This window comes from Lathyrus oleraceus, chromosome 3 (assembly GCF_024323335.1).
Source record: "Lathyrus oleraceus cultivar Zhongwan6 chromosome 3, CAAS_Psat_ZW6_1.0, whole genome shotgun sequence".
NCBI lineage: Eukaryota > Viridiplantae > Streptophyta > Magnoliopsida > Fabales > Fabaceae > Lathyrus > Lathyrus oleraceus.
This window is the reverse complement of record NC_066581.1, coordinates 70,929,934-70,948,518: the sequence shown is the minus strand read 5'-3', so window position 1 is coordinate 70,948,518 and position 18,585 is coordinate 70,929,934. Positions and strand designations below refer to the sequence as shown.

Sequence of the window (18,585 nt, the reverse complement as noted above, 5' to 3'; positions counted from 1 at the left end):
GATTAATCATACAATACTCTTTAATAAAAAAAATCATATATTTTTTTAAAATATTATTTTATTATTATAAATATTGTGTACAATAAAATATGGTGTAATATCTCTTTTAAAGTATGAATAGCATTTCTCATTTTTATTTATGATTATAGAGGGGCAATATTGGAACTCGAAAGTTGTTTCTTTCTTTCTTTCGTATATAAAGTCCATGTTCGTGAGAAAGACATACAAAGAGAGAACAAAAAAAAGAGAAAAACAGAGCAAGATACAGAATTTGAAAACAAACGCTAAAACTTCAAGAAAAAAAATATCATTGGTTGTCTCCGTTTCAAAAATATGGGAGAAATCGTGTTACTAGTCGATGATTTGAAGCTACTTTCAGGAATTTCTCGCTGTAGAATTTGCCATGAAGAAGAGTTTGAAAGCACCAAAACCTTGGAAGCACCTTGTTCTTGTTCTGGAACCGTTAAGGTAAGAAAATAAACATATAGTTTATTAATCAAGCAACTGTTAGAACTTATAAGCTTATGCTTTTTCATAATTTTTTTAATTTTGATTAAGAAGTGCTTTTTTTTTCAGTTTGCTCATAGAGATTGCATACAAAGATGGTGTAACGAAAAAGGAAATACAACTTGTGAGATATGTCTCCAGGTAAATATGATGATTAAGATTTTTCAGTTTTCTTTCTTCTTTTGCACCTTCACATAACGTTCTTTTTATTTTATGTTCTAACATGTTCTAATTGATTTTGATTTTTTTCTCTTAATGTTATTGGTAATTGATTTTTTTTTGTTTTTAAATTAAATTATTTTTAAAAAATAGAAAGAAAGAGTTATCTGTTTGGACACGTATTTTGGCGTCGTTAGAAATTATGTTATGACGTAAATTGGATGGGCTTCCCAATCTGATTTTGACTTATTTGAAACGTTCATAAATTTCTTCCATCTTTTCTTTATTCATTTAGTTTTTGTCTTTTACTTATCTTAGCTCAAAATTAAAATCTATCCATTTAAAGGTTTATTTGTTTGTAGGTTTCTTTCGATATAAAGCTTATAAACTGAATAAATATTATTATTTTTTTGTCTTAATTTTAGTTTCTAAATAGGTAAGATAGGTGTATAGTTTGTTGATTGTTGAGCTAAAATTGATAATTGTTTTTGCAGCAATATGAACCTGGATATACGACTCTTCCAAAGAAGTCAGAGATAAACGATGAAGCAATGTCCATAAGGTACTTTACCGCGTTTAATAATTCAATTGAAAATAGCTTTGAACTTATTATTTAATTTAATCAATCATTTCACATTCTTACGTCTTAGCTACACATGACGGAGCAACTATATTATATACATTTGGAGTTGCGTATTAATTGTCTTAATATTTTCTTCCCTGTCCTTCAAATTGAAAAATAATAACACATTATAATAAATAAATAAATAAATAATTGTTGTACATTTTTAGGGTAGAGGAAGAAGCTTCAGACGCAAGAGAAAATAGGGTGGAAGGAACTGTAATAGAAAGTGATTATTCAGAATGCAGCTCTACCGCAGATAGAAGTGCGACTCACTGTCGATCACTTGCAATAGCTGTAAGCACTATTTGTATTTTTCTTATAGTAGTAATAAATAAAATAAAATAAAATTCATAATATTTTTAAAATTTTATTGAAAGTAACGGTCAATATTGACTAAGGTTGATTGCAATTGCCAACTGGATTTTTCCCAACAGATATTGACTTACTCAAAATAATTTGTATTTTTCTTCTGCAGTTTACACTTGTGTTACTGGTAAGACATTGTCTCGTAGTCCCTACAAGTGGAGCTGAAGATTACCCATTTACACCTCTTACCGTGAGTAGTGTTTTAATTTTTAAGGATATGAATCAATGCTTGTCGATAACCGAACTAAAGGATGATGTATGAACTAATTTTGTTGTAGGTCATTGTATTGAAGGCTCTTGGAATTATTATACCCATGTACATAGTTACAAAGACAATTGGAGCCATTCAGAATACTATTCGGCGCTATCATGGTTCTGACTATGACACATCTCTTTCTGAGGAAAATGACAGAAATGATGCAACTCACCAAGAAAACTTAATACATTCATAAATTATTTACTTTAATGTGTATCAGAGTATCATGAATGATGATAGACAATTGATTTCTTATCAAAATACATCTTCAAATCTTTCCCTACCTATGCAGTATGCAATCTCTATCCCCACTTTCACTGCAACTATTTACAATCAACAAAACAGATCTGTTGGGTGACCAACATATACAAATTCCAAATCAGCTATATATCCTAACAGGTCTGAAATCAACATACATTTTGACAACATCATTTTTCTATTCATTTCTGGATTGTCAATCGATTATAATGTATTGAAATAGTTTAACATTGTTGTAGAAGCTTTCTTGCTTTATGTTGAAGCTTCATTAGGGAACGATCAGAAACAGCCTCCTCACAACTCAAATTTGTAGCAGCATTATTCAGTTTTTGTACCACTCCTATTATCTTATCCACCCAACTTTGATTCAAACAGTTTGTTTCAGAAGTCACGTTTCTGTATTTTCCATAACTGGCCTCAAATTCTCTGGACTTAGCAGCAGCCTTCTGAAGCACAGATGTAGGTAGTCCTGAAATAAATTAGAGGCAAGGTTTAATACATTCATAACATCCATCAGCATATCACACAATAAGTGTTTTCCAAAGTGTTGGAAAAGACTTGTGTTGACTCATTGATATGGATTTTATAAGATTGCCTGCACTAGCTTAAGCTTTAAAAAGCCTTAAATATAGTGAGGCTTCAATAAACTAAAAATTAATGCAACAGGGAGTTTTTGGATGTTAAGTGAAATAATGTTTATGATAGTTAAAAGCAACAAGACAACATACCAGCTAATCGAGCAACATTAACACCATAGCTCTTGGGGCAAGCACCAGGAGTCAGCCTGTAAAGAAAGGTGACTTCATCCAAACCTTCATTTCCACTACCAACTTGGCATGCCATGTGAGAGAGACAGACCTTAATAACAAATGCAGGAAAAGCCAACTCAAAATATTATTACATTTTCAGACACTAGTAAAAATGGAAGGTAGAACAAACTACTAGACTAGAAAGTAAGCTTTCTATAGCATATGATATCTATATAGGTCATAACTGTTTACTTTATAGAAAGTCATGTACATCAATATATTAAAGCATTCAAAGATACAAGCATTGGAGGGCAATTAAATATTCCAGTGATGATTATACAGGATAAAAAATGGATATACCTTGGGATCTTTGAGATGATCTATAGCTAATCTATGATAGTGTGTAGAAAACAATCCACGACACTGCACCCTTCGTACAAGATGTTCTAATACTGATTCCCTGCCAAAAATTTCAAAGCACAAAGCATGTTAGAAAATCAATCATGAATACTGACACTGCTAGGAAACAAATGCAATCCCACAACAAACACTTACGCAATAGCCTGTCCATCAGATGTTGAGGTCCCACGCCCAAGCTCATCCAGAGCCACCAATGAGTTTCGAGTGGCTGATGACTGTATCCACCATCAAAATTAGTCAGGTCTGATAATATATATAAGGGCATATAAAGCTTCATGATACAAACACATGAAACAAACCCAACTATCCAAGTATGACAGAACCTTATACAACTAAGCTCTAAATAAATGAACAAGTTGACCTAAATCATTAAAAACGAGACTCTAAACATGTCTATTTTTGTATGCTTGAATAACCAAGTTACACGTGATACAAGGTGATGTGATACTCAAAGGACCATCTTACCAGCATTGTTGCAGTTTCTGAAAGTTCAGTTAAAAATGTACTTTGGCCAGCCATGATATTATCTCTGGCACCCATCCGAACAAAAATTCGGTCCACAGGAGACAATTCAAAACTTTCTGCAGGGACATCAGCTCCTACCTGCATAAGAAATTAAAATGTCTAACTTCAATGGGAAAAGACAAACTTACTCGAGACAAGATTCCTTATTACCATGTAATCTCCCTCTCCGACAGGCCAAAGAATAAATATTAAATGAGAAAAGTAATGTGAGATAAAAGGTTCACCTGGGCCAAAATCACAGCCATGCAAACTTGCCGAAGAAGAGTTGACTTCCCACCCATGTTAGGACCTGTAAGAAGAATAAAGGAGGCCTGATCTGGACCACCAATAGTTATGTCATTAGGTACAAAGGCACCTTTTCCTAGGGAATCACTCCTAAGAACTGGGTGTCCAAGACCTTTAGCATTGATGTATGGGGCCTCATCTGTACATAACGTCCCAGCAAAACTCGGTCTGCATGTTGGTCCTTCATAGTAATCACTGACAATGGCTAAATTGATCAAAACATCCAATTCTGCAATAAGTAAATGCAACATCCAATTTAAGCCATGTAAAAGGATAAGACTTCAATTTTCTATTTAAAAAACATAAAAAATCACCATTTTAAAACTTATAAGGAAAGGTAAGAACTGAATAAAGGTAAAAGGGAAAGAAAAAAAAAGAGAGATGTTTAACAACAGGCATCATACAAAGCTGAAAATAGGGAAGCATGTACTTCAAAAAATGGTTCATTCATACCAGCAGTTGCATACACCAACTGCTTCCACTGAGTGTGATGTTCACAAAAACGCCCAATCAGTCTCTGAAATGTACTTTTCAATAAGGTCTCCCTTTCAGATTCAGCATGGGAGAGCTCTTTCAAAAATATTTTAATATCTGGAGTCCAATACCTAGAGAAGCCCTGCAAATGGTAGATGAAGAAAATTAAGCAAATTCCCTTATGTTTACAGTCATAATTGTTGACTATAACTTATGAAGAGCCAACCAACACGTTCACAAGGATTATATTTTTAATCACTAGCAACATAATATTAGTTTATACTTGCATTCTGTTCACACAATTTTCAGAGCATGGCCTTCTTACTTTCTTGGATGAACGCAGTTCATAATCATGAGGAATATTCTGAGACAAATTTTCAGGCACTTCCAATAGGTATGTGTCCTTTCCAACAGTGACATAAGAGATCTGTCACAGACAAATAAGAACATTCAAAAACTGGTTTAATATGCTATAATAAGACAAAACTCCAACTATTGTCATTCTAGGTCTGTCTTACCGATGGGCATCCAAGTAATTCCCTTTGTTCATTGAGATGATTTGATAAACTGGACTCGATCTCTTTAACTGCCTTAGAAGCTGAATCATACTCTATGTCAGCTCCATCATGAGGTATTATACGGCCGGAGCTATTGGCTTCCACCCAATCAAAAGCACCTTTGAAATGATTCAGATCCATGCTGACATCAGGAAGACCTTTGCCTACAGTTCACAATACTGAATGCATTAAGCAATAGCTGCAGAGTTGTTTCACAATATATTTATTTAATGAGATAATTGTACCAGGTGTTAAAAGATGACTAAGTTGTCTAGATTCAACATCATTTAAAATGCCACCGAGTGCCAGGCAAGCTTGTGCCATTAGTTCAAGACCACGCAGAGCTGAAATAAACTCTTGCAATTGTTTCTTCGCTGAATCCTCATACAGAACCACTTTATTAGCATTCCTTCCACTAGCATCACTGCATTCATGAAAATCAAGGAGCATAAATATTAAAGAAGACAATGTCAATGAGTCAATCCCTATGTCTGTAAATAATATCACACATAGCTGTTGCACAAATATATTTTACCTAGAAGATAACACCCGTGCAAGCAACCGCTCCATGTCAGGTAGCTTTGATAATGCTTTTCGAAATTCTAGCACATGAGGTAGATTCGTTCCCTTAAAAGTAAATCATATATTAATACGATTGACAAAATGTACTGATTTTGTATCTGATCAAAATGATATGTTCATCTAGCCAAGTATGTTAGGAGATGTTGAAACTGTACATTACAGGCAACTCTTCTATGCAAAACAGACAGAAAAGCAGAAGATTTTCTAGACAAGCTTAAAAATGCTCCATATTGTATTGCTGGACACAACAAACTGTCTGGGATCTACATAGAATGAGGGGGGCAAGGTTTCCCAAAAAAGACTTAATAGCTAATTATGTCATAAACATAAATATGACAAGATGAATATGTTTTACAAGCATGTTTTCTCATTACCAGTGCTAATTATACAAATCCAAAAAGAGGTGCAAAAAGTTTTAAACAAGAGCATGCAATAGTGGGACAAATTAAAAGGAAAGAAAAAGCAGAATAGAACAATTAGTATAGCTGACATGAAAAAAAAAATCCAACAGTTTTTGAGCCCTGCTTGGTTTACCTAGTGTACAAATAGCAAAAGGGCCCCTAGCAGATCCACTGTTTCTTAAAGGACATCAGAATCAAAAACAAAATGCATGGTCAGGGAATGTACCTTTAAACCTGCAACGGCTTCCTGGCGTTCCTTAATTGACTCCACATGACATAACGGTCTTGCAAGCCATGACTTTAGCAGTCTCTTCCCAAATGCTGTAACACATTGGTTTAATTGAGCATAGAGTGTGCTACACAAGAATCATCATGTCAGCGAAATATAAACATATATTACCCATTTACAAAGAGTGTAGATAAATCCAAAGAAAAGTATACCCTGAAGACCCTCCATTTCTGCTATTCTCAAATATCTCAAGATTCTCTAGGGCTACTGCATCAAGAATCATGTATGGTTTTGAAGCAAGACCACTGAAAACAGAACATGGAAGCAACTCAAACTGAGCAAATCTAAGCAACTTTTCATCTAGAAAAGCCTGTTTCAAATAATAGATAGCACCACCAAGTGCTGAGAGTGCACTGCTGTTGTCATGACCCGTTTTCACCAGCTCCAGCAAAACAGCTGGCAGACAATCTAACCCACCATCTTCAACACTAACATCACTACTATGCCCATAAATTCTCTTCAATTGATCCAAAGTTTTATCAGCATCCCAGAATTCCACAACTGGAACTAACTCATTCACTAGAGGGTTTCTGGTGTGTTTCAGCAGTACCCTTTCAGTTTCAGGGCTGAGTAGTTTGGCAGGTTTCACAATTTCAACTGGTCTGATCTCAGACAAGATAGAGCACAAGGCACTGCACTCTGAGTCATCGTTGAACTGCCATATATAAGTGATGACATATGCAATTAGAAGATATGTTCTCTAAAACAAAGGTGGAAGAATTGAAGAAACCAAAGAAATAATGGAAATTTGAGCAAACGTAACAATTAACAAAGATTAATTTACCAACACATTCTTGAAAACTATTCCCCTAAAATTTACAGAACTTGCCAAAATTTTAAAGCTTGATGATATTAACAGATCTCGCCAAAAACAATTATAGATGAGCTTATGTCTAAGGAAATTTTGCCTGAGAATTTGAATACATAATCATACCTGCCCGAGAATGACTCTGCTTGTGGCAACATCAACTACACAAACACCGTAGGTGCGCTCTGAAATTTTATTTGGATGGTTCTCATGGTACTCGGTCAATGCCATTAAATATGCAGCTTCAGGATGTGTTGCCATAAACTCCCCGTCCGTTAATGTGCCTTTTGAAACCACTGCACATATTTCCCGTCTCACAACCTAGAAAACATAGAGACATCAAGATTATATATCATTGTTCCTCTACTAAAACTGGGGTTAGAAAGAAAAATAAATCCATAAAATAAAAAAGATACAAAATTATATTTAAATTGACAGCAGGCACAGTATTTAAAAGAAGGTACAAATAAAAGAATAACTTTTCTGGTTTAGGTGAGGTGTAATCAGACCTTATCTTTAGAGCCGTTCTCTTTGCGACGAAACTCAAGCTGTTCAGGTGTTTCAGTCTGCTCTACAACAAGAACTCGATAACCCTGCCCATCGAATGCAATTCAGTAAGTTTCTGCCCAGTTGGAGGTTGGCTTGTGGGACATATTAATTAGGTTAGTAGCAGAGGTTGAATAAGAAGACAAGTCATTTATGTGACAAACCTTTCTAGCTAGCTTCTCTACATTTACTGAGAAATTTTTCTCTGGAAATCCACAGTGAGGTTGATCTCCCTAAAAGAGCCGCATTTAAACCAATAAACATGCATGGTTCAGCATAAGCAAAGACAGCATCTTAGTATTCAAAAGAAAATTCATAACACTAGAGTACTCATACTGACCTTCATATATTGCAAGTCAAGCTCTTTTGTTCCTATATGTGCATCCATTTCATAAAGCTCATAAAATTTACCCATCTGCTCCAATAAAAGGAGGAAAGAAATATTTTATTTAGTTGTAAGGTATATGGAATGGAATAATGACACCAACAAAACTTAGCCAATTAAAACCTTGAAAAACAAAACTTTGTCCATGTGTTTTGACTTGAAGTCCCACCATTGTTTCTGCATTCATCAAATGATCATATTAATTGCGTGAAACATATAAATTGAGTTACATCCTACTACTTTTGCAATAATTACCTGGCCATCTGACAAACTCCTGATAAAATCTGGAGACAAATAAAGAGTTCTTGAGTCATAATTTTCATCTCCTGGACGCCTTCGCTTGGCATCCCTGCGGTCTCTGTACCAAGAAAACATAAACACATGCACCATAAATAAAATGATAATAGAAACCCACAAATTAAATGTTAGAGAAATAGGCAATAACATCAGATAACTGCATACAGACAGAATGGCAAGTCATACAAAATCCTTTGATAAATAAGAGACTTATGGCATAGGGATACTTGAACAAAAAACTATTGCTACAGTCAGTACTCACTCTCCCAGAAAGCGAAACTTCTGAGCTTCACGGAGCGCAAATCTTTCAGACCTTTCAGCCACATCATCAGTTGCAACATTGTCTGCAACATCCAATGTCTTTTTAACTGCAAAATGCAAGATATGGTTTAAATTATTAATTTAAAAAAAAAATAATGTAAATAATTTGGCAAGTAAAATCTCAATTGTCCAATAAATGAGAAGGTATGTTATGAAAACTATCAGTCAGAAACAAAATGGATAAACTAATATAGTATGTAATATTGTATATCATCGGAGAGTGGCTTCTAGAAACTCATTTATCCAACCTTACTATATTCTAAGTGTAAATGAAGACAATGAAATAATATCACAATATATTAAACAGGGTTTCAATAGACAGATATTATAACTTGGTAGCTCACCCTCCAAAATTTTCACAGGCTCCAATGGTGAGTGCTTAACAGCTACACTATTAAATTCATTTCCACTCTTGCTCTTTTTCATAGGCGCCAATTTCAATGCTTCCCCGAGTTTCCGCTTTTTGGGCTCAACCTTGCCGCTACTCTTTCCTTTAGCACTCTCTAAAACATCATTCTCTTCCTCCAGCTCCATATCAGCTTCCTCATCATCATCACCAGCATCCTCCAGTACAGCATTCTTCCCCCAATCTTCATCTCCCGAATCATCATCATCATCAAGTTCTTCTGTCTCCTCTTTGGGACTTCCTTCATCCCCATTATCCTCAATCACCATCTTCCTAATAGGAGAAGAACCGCGACGCAAACGTTTAAGCTTCTTAGAAGAAGGATCCGGAAGCCACTCAATCTTCTCCTTGGAAAGATCAACGCATTCCTCTTCATCATCGTCGTAACGAATCCGATGCTTGGAGGTAACGCTGTCAAATGATTTAACAACACCTTCGTACCAGGCATTGTCTAAAGGCCAATAAACCTTGATCCTTTTGCCGATGAAGGGAGAATGGGGAGGGGGTGTTGATGTAGGAGAAGCGCCGATAACGAGACGAGGTTTGTGTGGTTTGGAATTGAGAGGTGAAGGCGTAGTTAGTGTAGGAGTAAGGTTAGGGTTAGGGTTAGGGTTAGGGTTAGGGTTAGGGTTTGGGTTAGGATTGGTTTTGGAGAGAGTGGGAGAATGGGAAGTGGATTTGGTGAAGAAGGCGGTGATTTGACGCTGTGGATTGACGAGAGGTGAACGGCCATTGGTGTTGCGACGGGAGGAAGACATTGTTGTGATTGTGTTGCGGAGAAGAGTGAGAGTGAGAGTGAGAGTGAGAGTGAGAATGAGAGAAAGTGAGAGGAACGGTAATATTAAAATGCGGTGGGTATTAGCGGGAAATGTTTCTCGAGCATGGCGGGAAGGAAATCACTGGCCTATATGGTATGGGCTATGGCTATATGCTTGCTTATTCAGCTTCCAGCGGTCGGCGCTCGCTTTACTTTTTATTTTTTATTTAAAAAACACACATTTTTCGATTTCAATTATCAATTACAATTTTCTATAAAAAAACATTCTCTAATAAACATCTCTCTTAAACCCATTTGCATTTAATATTTGTAGCATTTTGACTGGTTATTGATCATGTCGCGGGTCAATGGGTGGAAGCCAATTGGTTTGAAATGGTTGAGCATAGGCGGTCTCTGATGTGCAAATTAAATTCAATGAAATCGAAACCGATAGATGTTATATGGATTTTATTTATTTTATTATTATGTTTAATGACATAGTTTGATAAGGATGTGTTAATGTTAATAAATACCTTTTATTTTTTCATATCTCCTTTATTTTCTCTCTCCAAACATCTCATTAGGGGTGTTCGCAGTTTGATATGGATCGGTTTTAAGTTAAAAACTCATCTGATTCAAATAGAATTTTCTATGAGATGTTTATTAGAGAATGTGTGTTTATAGAAAATTTTAATGGATCGGTTCGCGGTTTGATATGGATCCAAATAAAAATAGCAAATCGATCAAAAATCGAATATTATATATGTTTGAATGTTATCTTATAAAAACTACTCAGTTCGGATCAAATTTAGAATTGACTTTTCAAAATCGATATAAATCAAATCGAACCGCATGTATATATTTTTATTCTAATATGATATGTTATTATAATTTATTATTTTATTATACTCATTCTTTTAATATTATTTATTAGTTTAGTTTAATCTATTTATTTTTATTATTTCATTTGTTTCAATCATAATTTATCATTCTCATTTTGTAATATTAATATTTAATATATTATATATTATATCAAATTTATTATTTATTATCATTTTTAGAATCTTAAATAAATATATTTTATATTTTGGATATTCAAAAACCTCGATCCAAATTAAACCGCTTGAAATTGAATCAGATCATATCGAATTTTTCTAATCAATTATTCAAAACTAAACTGAACCACAAGTAAATTTATATTTGAATCGGATGAATTTTTAACTTAAAACTTATCCAAACCAAACCGCGAACACCTCTAGTGAGATGTTTCAAGAGAGAAGATAAAGGAGATATGAGAAAATAAAAGGTATTTATTAACATTAACGCATCCTTCTCAAACTATGTCATTAAACATAGTAATAAAATCCATATAATATCGGTCGATTTCAGAATTCATTGGATTTAATTTGCACATCCGGGACCGCCCATGCTCAACCATTTCAAACCAATTGTTTTTCACCAGTTGACCCGCGACCTGATCAATACCCACCCAAATGCTACAAATATTAAGTGGGTCTTTTGGATTCGTTTCGAAATGGGTTTTTTGTCCACCCCTACTTTTTTTCTGTGAGAAAGTGTGCAAGCAAAGACATTGATGTCAAAGTGATGAGAATTGCATGCATATAGCAAGTTGTAATGAGAACTGTATGCATATAGCATGTTGGATTGCTTACTTCTTTTTTGTTGCCATACATGAGAGGTGAGTCTCTTATTTATAGCCTCGTTGAACTTTAATACATTAAGTGTAATTGTTATTTGCATCAAGATGATTTCTAGAATCGATATTGGATAAGCGTGAATTTCTTGTTGTGATTGATTATGAAATAAGTGGTAACACCTATTTTATTTGAACTTTATTCGTATAGTTCGAAATGGTGTGAGCACAATGATGCTTCTAGATGTCTAACTAATCTAATATCTAACTTATAACATATTAGTATATTGATCTGACGATTACTCCCTTTCAAGCTTCTACTAATATGGGCAAATTAGTCTATTTGATTAAAATTTAAATTTTACTACAATAATAGTATATCATTAGTGCAACAACCTTTTATTAACTACTATCAATGAATATCAATGGAATATATAAAGACATTTTAGATTTACAATGTATATGATTCAATTTACAGAACAACACTCATTATTACAATGTTGGGAGTTTAATTTACAAAACACATTATGCACTCTTTATATCATCAACTGAACCTCTCACCGCACTCTCAACTTCACTATTTATGCTTGCCTTCTTCCTCCATCGTTCCGCTTCTTCTTCCTTCGTTGTGTCGGTGAATCGTCAAATGATGGTGGTCACGTCCGTTTTCCATCGTTCAGGTTGGTATGCTTCTTCTTCATGCCTCATTCTTCTTCCTCCTCCTTCGTCATCTTTCTTCGTGATTCGTTCATTTGTTTTAATTTTCCGTTCAAATGAAATTTGTTTAAATCTATGTTGTGAAAGTTTTTATGATTCATGTTTTTGTTGCAGTTTCTATACATTTTATAATGGTCCGCCATATTGAAGATATTAAGAACATAAATGATTCTAAGGATTTATGGAAGATTGTTGTTAGAATCAAAGATTTGTGGTCTATTGCAACCATCGTTAACAAATAACATTTGGAAATGATGGTGATTGATTCGAAGGTATCATGTAATTGCACATTACAATTTGAATTTTTTAAGATAATTTCTTCATTGTTTAAGCAATATTTTGCGGGCATCTAATATCTTAATAGCAAATATTTCATTGTTATGTTTTAGGATTGATATGTTTGTTCATTTCTTAATGATTAGAAAGGCATGATCCAAGTTTTTGTACCACCACATTTGGTTCCAAAGCATAAAGATGCTTTTAAAATAGGAAAGACATATATCATTCAAAACTTCAAGGTGACTACAAATGATTTGACATTCAAGGCTACAACACATAACTTTAAGCTGATTTTGTGCGGAGCAACTTTTGGAAGGGTTGCAGATTTTCCAAACATTCCTCTGGACAATTTTAGGTTCACAAGTTTCAAAAGACATGCTTGCGCGGAAGTTTCGACCAAAAATTTTAGTTAGTAACATATTATCAGTTTCTTTTGATGCATTGTTAATATCTATTTAATTTTGCTTCATTTATTTGGTTTATTGATTCAATCTTAGATGTAATTAGGGGAGTTAATGAAGTAATTTAAGTTCAATTGAATGATACACATAGCAAAAATAAAATTGTTTTTACAATGTCAGACATGAGATAATACTGAATTTTGATGTACAATTTTTGTTTCTATCATTATGTGCGTGTTACGTTATTTTATGATTATTAGACTCAATTAACCATTCTCTTCAATGTTTAATATGAGTAATTTTATCGTTCATTGTACATTATGGGGTGATCTTGCTTCGCAATTCTGCAATTTCCACAAAAATAACAAATCAGGTGGGCATGTTATTGTGTTGTTGCAGAATGCAAGGATAAAATGAACATAAGGTAATTATATTCCTGCTTTTTAAGTGACATTATGCAAATGTTGATTATCATACTTCTAATATACCTTAACTAAAGTATCATATCTTGCACATCTTTAGGAAGTTTCCCATTGACTGTGTCGAATGCATGGAATGGGACAAAGTTGTCATTTGATGACTTTAACATCAATGAAATTAAGAAGTTCAAAGAAAGGTATTGAGAAGTCAAGTTTCTCTATGATGAATGCATTTTGATGAAGACAAAACTCCAAACAACAAGAAAACAAAGATTTTACTCAATGATAAAGCATCTTGATTCAAGAAGTTAAGCTTTTTATTTCAAGAAGGTATAATGAGAATACTTACCTTCACTAAAGTCTTAGATGCTCGGGTATTCATATGGTTATTGCATAACTTTTCATAGTGCATGGAAAATGTCTAAGAATCATATTTCTCATTTTCACACTGGGTAAATCGATTTACCTATAAGGGAAATCGATTTACCACTGAAGCTTTCATATTTTTTAAATGCAAAGAATAATTTTTTCACTTAGGGAAATCGATTTACCACTAGAGCATTACTTTTTCAGAAGCAAAATTTTATGTTTTTTAACTAGGTAAATCGATTTACTTCTTAGGGAAATCGATTTATGATCACACTGAATTGAACAGTGTTTTTGACTCGGATTTCACATGTTTATTAGGATTTTATTATCATTTTGTTTGTATTATGCTCTCTTTTCTCTTGTTTTCAGATATTTAGCACTTTCGAACTCTTTTGGAAGAAACGAAGCAAAAAGACTTAAAATTAGGGTTTTTCGGCGAAATTACACACATGGCGTTGCACATGGCGGCCGCTATAGGAGAAGCCATGCGTCATCAGCCCTCAACTAGGAGATAACTGCCACGTTCCCATGATCCACCCCATTTACACACATGGCGGGCGCCAAGAAGGGATGGCGGGCGCCACCTTTGGTAATCACGTTCCCACTAAGGAGAAGTTGGAGGGCACCATGGTCTTTGCAAGCTGCTGAAAACCTCTATAAATAGCTCGTTCCATTTCGTTTTCTAATCATTCAACTTAGTTTTACAACACTAAGCATATATTTATCATTTGTAATATAGATAATCCGTCACATCGGGGGGTTATCGCACCTTTGTGAGATTGAGTTGGGTCACTTCGAGTTGTTGTCGTCTTTAGCTTCAGAAGTCGGAGGTTTATTTTTGTACTAGAATCGAAACCTCCATTTGGAGCACGTTCTTATTTATCGCTTTTATTTTATTTATTTCCCGCGTCGCTTTTATTTTATTTATTTCCCGCATCACTTTTATTTTATTTATTTCCCGCACTCGCATTTATTTTATTTATTTCCCGCATCGCTTTTATTTTATTTATTTTTCGCACTCGCTTTACTTTATTTATTTCCCGCACTCGCTTTACTTTATTTATTTCCCGCACTCACTTTACTTTATTTATTTTCCGCACTCGCTTTACTTTATTTATTTTACGCACTTTACTCGCTCTCTACGCCTCACATTCTAAAACAAAATTTTCATCATCATTAACACCGTTGTGTTTGTTTGTGTTGCCATGTCTGGCTAAATCTTATAAAGGTTAGAATGTAAGGATCGTGGTTAAAGTAATGTTTCACATATTGAATCTGTAGAAATACTTCAAGGCTGTTTTGATTTTTAACTTGAGCTTTCTAAAACAAACTTGGTTAGTTTTAATTATTCGAGGAGTGTGAAAGCACCCTGGCTTAGTAACTAGGAATTTTTATCACTTTAAGGAAAAACTATTTTTGACACTGTTTTCGGACGCGTTGATAGATTTAAAATCAGGAAACTCCTTGGGTAAACTTTCCAAATCAAAATCACTTTTCAACTAAGTTTACGAGTCTCATTTCTTAAAAATAAGTTTACTACTTTAGCGTTCTGCACATCTTTTATAAGTGACAATAAAAGGCCTTAATTTAAGGGTAAACTCGGTTCTGAATACGCGAAAGCGACAATTCCTGTTAAATGGATTCTTTTCAAGAGTAAAAAATATTGCCTCATAAGTAGTTCTATTTAGACAATCGAAACATCACTTAACTGACGTGAATTACATTCAATCTGTCTTTACCTGCATTTATTATTTATCGTTGTTTTGCAAACCCAATATCTCTTTTATACCGTCTTAGATAAACACAGTAACAATAGTGATCGATAGATTGACGATTGGTCTTTGTGGGATCGATATTCTTTTATATTACTTTAACGTAATTCGTGCACTTGCGAATAACACGATCAATTTACCACAGAAAGTTTTTGAAAAAATTTTAAACGTTGCAACAGGGAAATCGATTTACCCATTATGTAAGTTGATTTACCACTGTGCGTTTCTGAAAAATCAGTGGCTTTTCAAACACCTCTTCATGCACCATTTCATGGAATCCTTTTAATTCATCTTTGACAATTGTTCATGATTCTTTCAGAACATTACCATGTTTCATTTGAGGTGTTATGTGCATATAAATTCATGATCTTTCAAATTCAAACTTCACCTCTTCCAATCAATTTCTTATAATTTTCAGAATTCACACTTATTGTTTTAAACCTTCATTCAAGATATTTTCTGCATATTTTCATATCATTCAGAACAGAAAATACTTGAACAATCTAATATCTTTGTGTGTTGTGAATTATTGTCATTGGAAGAGAAGATCAAGTAAATTGATATATCACTTAGTGTGATCATTATACTACAAACTTTACATTCAAAAACCATTATTGTAATCCATATCTTATTTTTCAGAATTGTTGAAAATAAGATTGTTTGTTTTGTAAACATCTTACTGTCCAGGATTGTTGGAAACAAAAGAGTTAAGTTTGAGAGGATTGTGCTCATATCAACTTGGTGAATCACAATAGGTTGTTCTTGGTGATTGTGTTTGTATTGTACAAGTCATAACAGATAGTGAAATCTCTTTCATGTCAAAAGGGGACTAGAGTACGCTCGATCTGTGAGGGGAACCGGGATATCTCTTCATGTTCTTTACCTTCCCGCACTTTACCGTTCATCGCTTAATATAACTAGAAAAGAAAGGACAAAGTTTTTCATAAACCGAAAAAAGGGTTCAAAGATCCTAATTCACCCCCCTCTTAGGCGCTACTCAACTAACAGGTACATGCGTCTTTCAATTGAGATATAGCTCTATTATCAAGTTCTTCATTCCAAAATGATGTTACTCAAAACTATTAATACTCTTACCATGATAAATTCATATGGAAGGCACAAGTAACAAGTGCTTATGATATTCTCAGTTTGCAATATGTAAGTGTATTGTATTTTGTTATGTTGATTCTATATATTGATAACTAAGTTATTGTATCTATTTAATGTTAACTCTTATTTCTGACTGCAACATGTTATATCATGAATAAATAGGAGACAACCATCATGAATGTTGCCAAATTGGAAAATTTTGAAGCTGGAAAATTCGGATGGTATTATCAAGGTTGTGACCAATGTAATAAAAGTGTGACACACAAAGATGGGACATTTGTGTTCTATGCAAACCATGAAACTCAAAAACCTGTACCAAGGTGTTATATAATTTTAATTGATGTTGCACTAAATATGTTATTTTGTATTGATGTTGTATATGTTATTTTATTTATGTTATTTGTTGACATAGGTACAAACTCGAGGTTCATGATATCGACGACAAATACAAAGTCGAAATTATCTTTTGGGATAATGATTGTGCAAAGCTTATTGGAAAATCAGCCAATGATTTGAAGACAAGGTTAGTTGGGGTATTTATATATCTTTTGGGATAATCTGTATTGTTGTTATGTTTTTAACTACTTTATCCAATGTTAATAGTATTGTCAATGTTACTTATTTAAGTTTGTTTTTTCACATGAATCTATGTATGTGTGTGGTGACTATGACCCTGCTGGTGCTAATTTTGGACTCACTACGTCAAAAAGATCTGCAGACAAATTGCTATATGATGTGGATAACGTTCAGTTGTCATATACAAAACTGTCGAAGGATGTCAAAAAGGAGAAATGAACCTCTAGTATCATGTTGAACATAACTGCTACATGTTTTTTTGAAAATTAAAATGTTTGTTTAAGTTGTGTAGTTAGAATTGGTTGGTGATCAACCTAAACAATTTTTTGAGTATTATGGCTTATCAAGCTTCTTATCTTGTCTTAGTTTTTTTTATTGTCGTAAACAACATTTGGATATCTAATGTTATGAGGTGAACTGTTTTGATTTTATGCTATATGAATTTCAAGTATCGGAGTTTTTTTTATCTCTTGAATTGCCTATTGAGGATTCCTGTCATACAAAGACTAATACTCATTAATTAAGTTCATATGTGGATTATAATTAGTTTGCGATTACTTTCCACTGTCATGTGATTGGTTTCTCCCTGCATATGAATTAAGATTTTAATAATTGACTGCATTCTTCATAACAGGAAGTTTAGGATATGTTCACAACTAAACTAGAGACATCTTATTATTAACAAATATACAAATCATTATAATAGTGCATATGCTTAAATTATGTAAACAAGTTTATCCTCTCTGATGTGTTTGTGTGTGAATGTTTAGGTGTTTATTTGTCGCCGATTTGAGTTCTTCCTGATACTTTAATATATATATATATATATGCTATTGCATAAGTGGTATAGATGCTTCTACTTGTTGCATTACTCTATACATTACTCTTTTATATGTCAAAAATTGTTATGTTCAATATAAATATAGTGTTCAATATGAATATAAACTCAAAATACAGTTCATTTATATTTGTGTTAGATTTAATTTAATGCATCTGTTAATTATATTATTGAGATTTATTCTTTCTTTCAACCACGCCATTTTGTTGAGGGTTTCTTGGTGTTGAAAAATTGTGGGAAATGACATGTTCATCACAAACTTCTTCGAATGATGCATTTTGAAATTACCCGCCATTGTCACTTTTAATTGATACAATCACCATGAAATTCTAATTTTGCACTAGCTTTGCATACTTTTTGAATGCTTTAAGTGCATCTCTTTTATGTACTAAAAATAAAGTCCAAGTAAATATAGAAAAGTCATCAATAATAACTAAAGCATAAAAGTTACCACCAAAGTTTATAGTAGTCCAATAA

At 33.5% G+C, this 18,585-nt stretch overlaps 2 protein-coding genes across 2 annotated transcripts; one reads left to right on the top strand and one right to left on the bottom strand.

Annotated features, from left to right (window-relative positions):
* The first annotated feature begins 208 nt into the window (after positions 1 to 208).
* On the top strand, positions 209 to 2,196 carry LOC127132620 (uncharacterized). The gene is made up of 6 exons (XM_051061583.1): positions 209 to 468; positions 577 to 648; positions 1,161 to 1,228; positions 1,459 to 1,585; positions 1,767 to 1,847; positions 1,936 to 2,196. Exons 1-6 carry the CDS (start codon positions 334 to 336, stop codon positions 2,107 to 2,109), a joined length of 657 nt encoding a protein of 218 aa, XP_050917540.1. The 5' UTR covers positions 209 to 333; the 3' UTR covers positions 2,110 to 2,196.
* On the bottom strand, positions 2,082 to 10,175 carry LOC127132619 (DNA mismatch repair protein MSH6). The gene is made up of 21 exons (XM_051061582.1): positions 9,155 to 10,175; positions 8,752 to 8,857; positions 8,448 to 8,550; positions 8,316 to 8,369; positions 8,148 to 8,222; positions 7,972 to 8,040; positions 7,771 to 7,854; positions 7,388 to 7,582; positions 6,606 to 7,108; positions 6,391 to 6,520; positions 5,717 to 5,808; positions 5,427 to 5,605; positions 5,143 to 5,345; positions 4,950 to 5,051; positions 4,604 to 4,766; positions 4,090 to 4,379; positions 3,806 to 3,943; positions 3,476 to 3,555; positions 3,281 to 3,380; positions 2,900 to 3,029; positions 2,082 to 2,640 (listed from the first exon to the last, which is right to left on the bottom strand). Exons 1-21 carry the CDS (start codon positions 9,972 to 9,974, stop codon positions 2,396 to 2,398), a joined length of 3,861 nt encoding a protein of 1,286 aa, XP_050917539.1. The 5' UTR covers positions 9,975 to 10,175; the 3' UTR covers positions 2,082 to 2,395.
* Between the last annotated feature and the right edge of the window lie 8,410 nt (positions 10,176 to 18,585).

What these genes read in the sequence shown, in the direction of transcription:
- LOC127132620 (XM_051061583.1), top strand. Translation starts at nt 334, where the DNA reads ATGGGAGAAATCGTGTTACTAGTCGATGATTTGAAGCTACTTTCAGGA. An exon ending in CTTGTTCTGGAACCGTTAAG is followed by an intron (nt 469 to 576) that starts GTAAGAAAATAA and finishes TTTTTTTTTCAG; the next exon opens with TTTGCTCATAGAGATTGCAT. An exon ending in GATGAAGCAATGTCCATAAG is followed by an intron (nt 1,229 to 1,458) that starts GTACTTTACCGC and finishes GTACATTTTTAG; the next exon opens with GGTAGAGGAAGAAGCTTCAG.
- LOC127132619 (XM_051061582.1), bottom strand. Translation starts at nt 9,974, where the DNA reads ATGTCTTCCTCCCGTCGCAACACCAATGGCCGTTCACCTCTCGTCAAT. An exon ending in TTGACTTGCAATATATGAAG is followed by an intron (nt 8,041 to 8,147) that starts GTCAGTATGAGT and finishes CGGCTCTTTTAG; the next exon opens with GGAGATCAACCTCACTGTGG. An exon ending in TAATGTTGCTCGATTAGCTG is followed by an intron (nt 2,641 to 2,899) that starts GTATGTTGTCTT and finishes AATTTATTTCAG; the next exon opens with GACTACCTACATCTGTGCTT.